Source organism: Borostomias antarcticus (genome assembly GCF_949987555.1).
Source record: "Borostomias antarcticus genome assembly, chromosome: 2".
Taxonomy (NCBI): domain Eukaryota; kingdom Metazoa; phylum Chordata; class Actinopteri; order Stomiiformes; family Stomiidae; genus Borostomias; species Borostomias antarcticus.
In genome coordinates this window covers 7667077-7677076 of record NC_140235.1, presented here as the reverse complement: position 1 = coordinate 7677076, position 10000 = coordinate 7667077, and the positions used below count along the sequence as shown (strand labels likewise).

The window sequence follows — 10000 nt, the reverse complement described above, 5'->3', positions numbered from 1 at the left end:
CAGGACAAAAAGAGATGACAAATAAGACGGAGTCAATCCAAGAAAAGCCTTGTACATTAAGACATACCAGTGACAATCTACATGACAGAGGGGGTTCCTGAGCTGATACATGACTGAGGGGGTTCCTGAGCTGATACATGACTGAGGGGGTTCCTGAGCTGATACATGACTGAGGGGGTTCCTGAGCTGATTCATGACTGAGGGGGTTCCTGAGCTGATACATGACTGAGGGGGTTCCTGAGCTGATACATGACTGAGGGGGTTCCTGAGCTGATACATGGAGGTTATCTGTGCAATCTGACACTAGGGAGACCTTCGCAAACTGCCATCCCATCAGCATGGTCTTGGTGGTACTGCTGGTGGTACTGCTGGTGTCTCTGGAGCTGAGCAGACCCGGGCCCAGCTGGTGTCTCTGGAGCTGAGCAGACCCGGCCCAGCTGGTGTCTCTGGAGCTGAGCAGACCCAGGCCCAGCTGGTGTCTCTGGAGCTGAGCAGACCCGGGCCAGCTGGTCCCATGAGAGACTGAAACCATGCTGGCCTAGCGGAGGTCTCTCATCTCTCTAGTCTCAACGCCAGAGCGTAAGAGTAAAGGTTGAAATACTACGCTACAGAACATAATGTTACTACAGATGCTTCTTAGCTCATATACTGTACAGTACCAGGCTAACTCATGGCAATCAATAACGCTGACTGGCTCTAGATCTGGACAGACTGAGGCAGTGGGAGAGTTCAGTCCAAACCTAATTCCCATGTACTGTAGGAAGGGCATCAAAGATGCAGCTTTTCTGATCCCAAATGCCCCTCTAAATGCTGCAGCTAATGAGTAGTGATTGATGTGAAATGCTTTCAATGTGTGTGTGTGTGTGTGTGTGTGTGTGTGTGTGTGTGTATGTGTGTGTGTGCGTGTGTGTGTGTGTGTATGTGTGTGTGTGCGTGTGTGTGTGTGTGTGTGTGTGTGTGTGTGTGTGTGCAGCTATAGGGTTTTAGCTCCATTCTGCATGTCTGTGCGTACCCAGCGGTGAGGTGGTGGAGAGGCCCAGAGAGGAAAGAGGCGAGTGTGATTCCCTCTCAACCCCAAGGTCAGGAAGAGGACTGGATCCTTGTGATTCACTCATCTGGACCCTCCCTCTTTTCTCTCCCTCTTCTGCCCTGGACACCGCCGTGTCCCCGCTACCCTCCCCTTCAACCAGCTGCATGGCGCAGCTGACCACTGGCTGACCCCTCGTTCGAAGCGTGACCCCGTGTGAAACGAGTGGGGCGGAAGATGGCCGGTATGTTCATTAGCGCCGGTGGGCGGCCCGGTGAAGGTGGGCGGGGCCAAGGAGGAGGTCCGGGTCAAAGTGGATTCTGGGTGGTCAGGGATTGACTGTGGATGCATAGACACCACAGTACATCTGACCATTCGGGACGAGTGCGGCTTTTGAGTGTGTGGGATGTATTATGTATAAGCACTTTTTGAAAGTGCTCTTTCAATTTGAGGGGGATTGAACTTGTGGTTGAACCATCAGAAAAAGAGGTAATGCTTCTTGTAAGTGGACGGCACTCGTCCAAAAGTCTTTGTTAAGCACATGAGGGGGGGTGATGATGATTAGCAACTGATTGTGTTCCTATCATGTTGTTACAATTATATCTCTATAATAACATGTAATTCAAGATAGGAAATCCTATTTTTTTCCAAATTGTACAAGAACAAGCTTAAAAATACATTTACACAAAGTACAGTACATCATGGTTTTGATGGATTTGGATGAATATTTTGTGATTTTCAGAGAAGATGCTAGTGGCTATATTAACTTCCACTGGGTGTCCCAACAATGGTAACACGGTTCCAAATAAATAAATATCTCAAGACCTATAAGGTGGATATTAAGCTACAGTAAATGCTGAAAATTCGGAACAAGCCCTTTAATGGGCACTGAAGGGATTTGGAATGTAGGCATTTCAGTCGAGATCACTTTAGTCAAAATTGACCCATTTATTAGCATGCAACAATATACAGCATATGAATTTTGTCTCTGTGTGCTCTGTTCGTGGGGCCCCCTGCCTTCCACGCATGTGGAAAGCGCGTTAGTAGGGGGAGGCAATCTAGATGTTCCCCCCCTCTGGGCCACTTGGCCCGGAGTGCCGGAAGAGGGAACGGCATCTAGCCCCCTGCCTCTATGACGATCAGAGTGGGCCGCGATCGGGAAGACGCTCGGAGGTAACTCAGCCCACTATGACCGTCAAAGAGAGCCACAGGGGGACTGCTGTACATTATAGTCCCTGGCCTCCACGGGCCGACGCTTCGTGGAGTTCCGAAGGAGATACAGCCTAGTGTTGTGATAAGGGGTTTTGTGAATGGGTGATACTGTGTTTGGGGGTTTTGTGAATGGGTGATACTATGTTTGGGGGTTTTGTGAATGGGTGATACTTTGTTTGGGGGTTTTTGTTAGTAAATGCAGCAGGTTAGTTATTATAGAGGGTACATTCCCTTTGACGAACGTCCTGTTACTGAACCGAAATGTTGCCCATATTAAAGGGTGATTTTTGATTTACTGAAGTATTACGGTCGGTTTTGACAACACTTGCCAAGATGCAGCCATAAACACATTGGTCATTCTGAAGATGTCTAGCCGCTGTCAGAGCGTGTTTGTGTGAGCGGTAGGAGCATGGCCAGACAGTCTGCTACTGTACATTAGTATCATCCAGTCTGCCATGCCTCAGTAAACATAAATAACTACCCCATAAATGTGTGTTATCCTGGACAGGGAGGAAGAGCTAAACCAATATGTTGGCTGTGCATTTGTATCGGTCTGGGAGAGCCGTGGCGAGTGCCTCTACCCTCGCTTGGTTCGCAGCGACCGAGTGGGCCACCGCGGGGCCCGGCCTGGAGGGCTTGCCTGGCAGGCAGCCAGGAGTGGAGTGGGCTGAAGCAGAGACTGGGAGCCGGGATGGGGGGAGAGATGGATGGATGGATGGGTGGGGTGTGGGAGGTGGCTGAGTGCGTGCCAGGACCGTGTTCTCTCAGGCTCGGGGAAGAGGGGTGGGGTACGGGGAGGGGGGGGGGGGGAGTGTTGATGCAGGCAGAACTATGTGGGGGGGGGGTGGGCTTACAGGCTGACCGCAGGCACTGGGAGCCCGTGGGGGGTTCACCTCGGGACGCGCTGACTTTGAAGGGTGTTAGCGCCGCCACACAGAACCACATACTGCAGGGGCCGGCCGCAGGATCTGCTGACGCCGGGGATTTTGTTTTTGCCCTCTCTCTAAATCTCACCTCCCTCTGCTCTTGGCCTTCCTCCTCCTCTCCTCCTCTACTCTCCCTCTCTCTCCTCCCATTCCCTCTCCCTGTCCTTCCCTCCGTCTCCCTGTCACATCCGCTCTCCATCCGCCTCTCTCTCCAGTCCCTCCTCTGCGTCTGTGTCCCTGTGTCTGTGTCCCCGTGTCTGTCTGTGTCCCCGTGTCTGTGTCATTCTCATACAGGCCGTGGAATCACGAGTGATGTGACATTCGTACCACATTATCGCTGCACGAGCCGATTCAAAAGGGTAGAGACTGTAGCGCTAACACTAGCTGGTACTCTGCGTCCCCATTAGATCATCCTTCCTGCTGAAATTCATTTTAAAATCGCACCCTTACTTCTCCGTAGTTTGGGCCAAATACTTTACAGCACCTCTCTGTTTACAGTAAATTATATATCTGATTAAAGACCTATAAAAGTGGTAGTTAATATTTCAGAGAGTCCAAAGACTGAAACTGTTTCTCTAATACGTAATATATTGATTATCTGCTCTGCCGGCTTGAGAGATGGGAGCCTTGTGCTGTTCACTTATTATGTTTAGGTAGCCAAGCTATTCCATACCCCGAACCAGAGGGACAGGGATTTGAGAGAATCAATATAAGATTTGCGGACATTGAAAAGCATCTTACCTTCCCAGAACTGCGTATCAATATGGATTACCATCATATTACCGCAGGGAGGGAGAAATACAATTAAACTACAAATCTGTGGCTTGGTATCGAGGCTTTGGAAGGCTAGCCTCTGAAGCGATTTGTAGCAGAGGTTGTTTGAGGCAGGGCTCTGGTGCTCTGGGTTGACCGGTGACTGGACGGCTCGTATATCGCTCCAGACCTACGGGGAGTCCTCTGGGATCTAGTGCTGCCGTTGGTGTTTCGGTCGCCATGTTGAAAGTCGGTGGATCGATCCTCACTGACCTGTTACATACGAAACACCTTTGCACTGTATGTAGCAGCCTGTATTTATTTATTTTTATTTTTATTTAATAGTTTATTTATTATGTATTATTATTAAAAATGATTTATTTTTATTTAATAGTAACATGTTTTTTGAATGATTTTTCAAGGTGCCCATCCACATCCATTGTATGACCAAAACGGTGGTAGAGCAATTATCAGACTTTCTCAAAAGTGCTAGTTTTGTCAACGTTTTGATCTGAACCATTGTATATGATCATAAGTAACCTTAAAACAGGGCTAAACATGCATTTTCCCTTTACTACTCCTTTGAGGAACATTTCTATAAATATGCTGGTTTGGCCAAATTGGCTAATTTCCAACCATTGTCTCTGGGCCAGAGGGCATGAGCACTACAATGATTAAAATACATTATACATAATAATAACTAATACATAATTACATAAAAAACAAACACATTTTTTTTCCACACACACACAGACACACACACACACAGACACACACACGCGCAGACGCACGCACACAGATCAGTGTTGACACTGTTGGTTCTCCAGAAGCCATTTCTTAACACCACTTTTGAAAGAGTAGTAAGTTGGGGACTCTGATAGATTGTGGCTGAATTCCACTGATGGGTTGCTTTGAGACTGCCTGGCTAAATGCACTTATTCTAGATGGTATGTCTGAGACAAATTTCCCTTGGGACAAATAAATGAATCTTGAATCTTGAGAAGCCTGGTTCAAAACTCTACATGGAATGAATGGAAAGGTGATGAGAAAATCTCAACCATTTTTCAGCTCGACGTCCATGAATTGTGTGTGTGTGTGTGTGTGTGGGGGGGGGGGGGTCTGGCAGTGACGTTGATGTGAAAGTACCACAGACGCACGGATGAATGAGACGGTGCTGTTCCCGGATCCTGGAGTGGCTGCTCATCACAGGCTGAACAGACAGTGATTGGGCTTACTGAATGGGGCATTAGGAATGAAAGGCCATGACTATGCTAATGCTAGGCTAATGCGCTGTTCTGAGTGGTCTTTCATAAACACCGCTGTGGAGCTGCACATACATCATTGTGTTCAGATAAACAATCTGGTGTTGTTGTGTTTACTGATTTTCCACATTCTGAACATGTTAGTTGAAAAGGCGGTCTTTGACAACCTGAACTGGTATCAGCACTTAATTGAGATGGTATAATATCCTGTACGTCAATTTACTAAGAATAATTGCTGATAAATTAATGATGATTAAGATGAAATGATAAATGATGATGAATAAGATTCTACTTGGCTTCATGATACGATATCTTCAGACTGTCGCTGCGAGATTAAGCATCAGAGTTGACATTTCACAGCGTCCACTGTGGTAACAAAAAACACCAGCATCAGTGCTGGGGTCAATGATTGGCTCTCAATGACCACGCCTTCTCCAGCTCAAAGAACACAGGTTGACTGTAGCTTTTACATCACAACGTTTTAACTGCAAATCTCCATATTAGAGATAGGAAGCGACGCCGTACGAGGGAGGGACAGGCACAGTGGAGCCGGCTGACATCCCCTTCGACATCTAACACCGACGACGCTTCTCCGGGAACGCCGTGAGAAGCCCAGCTTCCTCTGGGCGGGTGGGCGGCAGCGACAGGGGCCTCTGGCGGAGCGTGGAGGGGCGGCGTGAGAAACCTCAGGGGCCTCTGGTGGAGCGTGGAGGGGCTGCGTGGGGAACCTCAGGGGCCTCTGGTGGAGCGTGGAGGGGCGGCATGGGGAACCTCAGGGGCCTCTGGTGGAGCGTGGAGGGGCGGCGTGGGGAACCTCAGGGGCCTCTGGTGGAGCGTGGAGGGGCGGCATGGGGAACCTCAGGGGTTCTGGGGGAGCGTGGAGGGGCAGCGTGGGGAACCTCAGGCGGTGAAGCGACGCTACAGTCTTTTGCGAGCGGTTTAATGAAAGCAGCTAGAGACAAAACCTGATAAGGAAAAGGAGTAGCGCACTCAAACTAATGAAGGCCTGACTGAGACAGCGCCACCCGGCTGGGGAGGGAGGGGGGTGTGGGATGGAAACGGGAGGGGATGTCAAGAGCAAAGTCTTAATTGGGAGGGAGGGGGTTGGGGCGTAGCGCCCTGCCCCTGCAGCTACGTACTGTCTCTCAGTCAGACCAGCCTGGAACCCAGAGCCAGGATGTTGAGCTAATGGACTGTTACAGCAGCGCCCCAGAAGAACACCTCGTGCTTTTATTCGACGATAATAAGATTAGGCGGGCAAACTGCGAACGGCAAGTAGCTTTCTATTAATTTGTGGCCCAAAAGTGATCTCGACGTGTATTAAAATACCGGATATTATTCCGAATGCAAGCGAGAGCTGAAGAAAATACAGTAGTACTGTACAATACAGTATGTGTCAATAGACAATTTCCTGTGTAGTAGAAACAGTATCAAATCAAATCAAATCAAACTTTATTTGTATTGCGCATTTCATACACAGAGGCAACACAATGCGCTTTACAGAGAGCAATGGGAGGGTGGGCATAGGTCCCACCCCTACATATTCCAGAGGGAAGCAAAAAAAAACAGTTTCACCCGGGGGCCAGAAAAGTGAGCTGTAAAAATTCTTCCCTGACCTCTCTCAACAACGATCGAGCAAGCTCCTGGAAAATGTTTGTCTATTGGCTTCATAAGAGAGACATGACTAACAGGAGAGTGCACAAATAGTTAAGAGAAGTTGCCTACATCGTAGGCCATTATGCGTTAGGTATCCCTGTAGTCTCTAATATGATATTTGCGCAGAGGCATATCATTAACACACTCAGAAACAGTCCAAAAGTTCAACAAGGAAATACTGTTCTGATATTCCTCTAGAGTATCGCATTGCTTCAGTTTATAAGCAAAACTGTTATTAACAGACACTCGGTATTTGCATGAACAAATTCCAAGCCTGTGTCAACATGGTTAAAAACATCACCCGTGACGACAACCGCCATACTAGTATCCCGCTGCCGTGGCGACCGTTTTAACCTACTTCCTCGTTCAGAGGCGCTATCTGCTCCATCCTATCTCAACATTTTTACAGCTACCTTGTGTGATCACTTGAGTGTGGATTGTATGTTAGTGAGTGTGTGTGTGTGTGTTCCTCTTCCTCTATCCCCTTTGCTTGAAAAGAACTGGACACTGTATTAGGAAATCTTAAATCCTTCCAGAGCAATTCTGTCCTGTTCAACACTCCCACCGATACATTATGACTTGTGTTCAACACCCCCACCGATACATTATGACTTGTGTTCAACACCCCCACCGATACATTATGACTTGTGTTCAACACCCCCACCGATACATTATGACTTGTGTTCCACAAGGATCCGTTCTGGGCTGTATCCCTTCTAGTCACGTTGTCACCGGTTGTCACCGGCTGTCATCGGGACACGGCGTCCCTGCCCACATCTGATTGGGCGGCGCGGTCAGCAGCGCTCCAGAGCTCACTGAGGTTGGTCTCCAGCAGGGAGAGTTGGGATACGACGCGCCAGAGCAGCACAGATGCTAAGTGAATAATCACAGCTAGGCTGGCCGCACTTCCACAGGGAGAGAGAGAGAGAGAGAGAGAGAGAGGGAGAGAGAGAGGGAGAGAGAGAGAGTGAGAGGAAGAGAGAGACAGAGAGAGAGGGAGATAGAGAGAGAGAGAGAGAGAGAGAGAGAGAGAGAGGAGAGAGAGAGAGAGAGAGGGAGAGAGAGAGGGAGAGAGGGAGAGAGAGAGGGAGAGAGAGAGAGGGAGAGAGAGAGAGAGAGAGAGAGAGGGAGAGAGAGAGAGAGAGAGAGAGCCCTGCGCCGTGGCCCGGCGGTTAACACAACGGGCTGGTCTCTCTCTAACCGCGGCTGTGGTTGACGCAGCTTTCCGAGAGGCGGTATTGTAGTAAAAAAGAGAAAAAGTTCCTGTAACTGATTAGTCTGCAGATGTTTTTGTCGTCGGCTTTAAGTGGAAAAAGAAGTATTCCAGTTAGACCGATAGGTTCTGTAAATCAACATTCAGAAGGCATGTAGTCAGAGGACAGACAAGCACCTCAGCTAATCTGCAGAGACAGACTGTTCCAAGGCTACAAGGCACCTCGTCTGCTGCTTTCAAGGTGCCTCCACTTCAAATGTGGTTGCAATCCGATTGCACTTTCTCGAGATAATGTGTGTGTATTTGTGAGGGGTCCACCAACATAACCCCTACTACAACGCCTACAATCCCTACTACAACGCCCACAATCCCTACTACAACGCCTACAACCCCTACTACAACGCCCACAATCCCTACTACAACGCCCACAACCCCTACTACAATGCCCACAATCCCTACTACAACGCCCACAACCCCTACTACAACGCCCACAACCCCGACTACAATGCCCACAATCCCTACTACAACGCCCACAGTCCCTACTACAACGCCCACAACCCCTACTACAATGCCCACAATCCCTACTACAACGCCCACAATCCCTACTACAACGCCCACAACCCCTACTACAATGCCCACAACCCCTACTAGAATGCCCACAATCCCTACTACAACGCCCACAATCCCTACTACAACGCCCACAATCCCTACTACAACGCCCACAATCCCTACTACAACGCCCACAACCCCTACTACAACGCCCACAATCTCTACTACAACGCCCACAATCTCTACTACAACGCCCACAATCCCTACTACAACGCCCACAACCTCTACTACAACGGCCACAATCCCTACTACAACGCCCACAACCCCTACTACAACGCCCACAACCCCTACTACAATGCCCACAACCCCTACTACAACGCCGATGTGTATGCAGGCCAGACTTTCCCTCTCCTCCGTCTTTAACAGCTGTGAGTGTCGACGTGCCACGATGGACTGGGTTGATAATCTGGCCTGGTGGTATCTCTCTTCTGGCCAGGCGGTATCTCTCTTCTAATCCAGCTACGCTCCTCTGCATCGCCGCCAGCGATGCGCAACACAAGGCTCCGGGTTCGAGGAGAAAAGGGTCGTTACTGCGTCAGGCGCGTCCACGCCATGGTAGTCGGAATGTAAAGCGGCCGCGTTGTACGTTTCCAAACGGAAAAGGGCTATGAAATGGTACATAAAATGCTAAATCGACGGCACTTATATAGCGCTTTTATCCAAAACGCTTTACAATGGCCTTTCATTCACCCATTCACACACATTCACACACCAGTGGATTATAACAATGAATGTGACGAGAAGGACGGAATCGAGTCTGGTTTCATGACAGAGTGAAGGACTGATCAAATTACCCCCAAAAAAGGAGAAATAAAGACCAGCTCCCGGGCGGCTCACCTGTTTTTCGAAGGGGGAAGTCGTCTTTGGAGTCGTACATGCCCAGGATGGCGTGGTTGTAGGCGGAGATCCCGGTCTGGGGGGGCGAGCTCTGGTCCAGGGAGCTGTGTTGGGTTTTCCTACAGAGGCAGAGAGAGACACCAGAACCTCTGGATTAGATCCCACGTGGTGTGAGTAACGGGCGGTGTGAGGGGTGGGGCGCGCACGTTTAAACAATTGTCGTAAACCTCGGCCTGCAATCGTTGGCACACGCACAAACTGGGGCATATACATACAGTACGTGCACAGATACACAGACATGGAATCTAGACTACTGTTCACGTTCACTCCCTGACACACGGCCTCATCATGGCAGAGGTTTTGTATACTAACCAAACTCTTAGCATGGTACAGTATCCATCTGCTGAGCCTGACTGGGTGTGGTGCCCTCTATAAAAAACACAGAGCTGATCATGGTAAATATGCTTTATGGAGGCTGTGCTGTATTTCTAATGAAGTTAGTCTA

At 49.2% G+C, this 10000-nt stretch overlaps 1 protein-coding gene across 1 annotated transcript in view; it reads right to left on the bottom strand.

Moving 5' to 3' along the window:
* Window positions 1-10000, bottom strand: part of hdac4 (histone deacetylase 4) — a 165195-nt gene that overhangs the window by 59325 nt on the left and 95870 nt on the right. The window contains exon 6 of the mRNA XM_084456089.1: window positions 9496-9614. Coding sequence (XP_084312215.1) covers window positions 9496-9614 — 119 coding nt within the window. The remainder of the gene's footprint in view (window positions 1-9495; window positions 9615-10000) is intronic.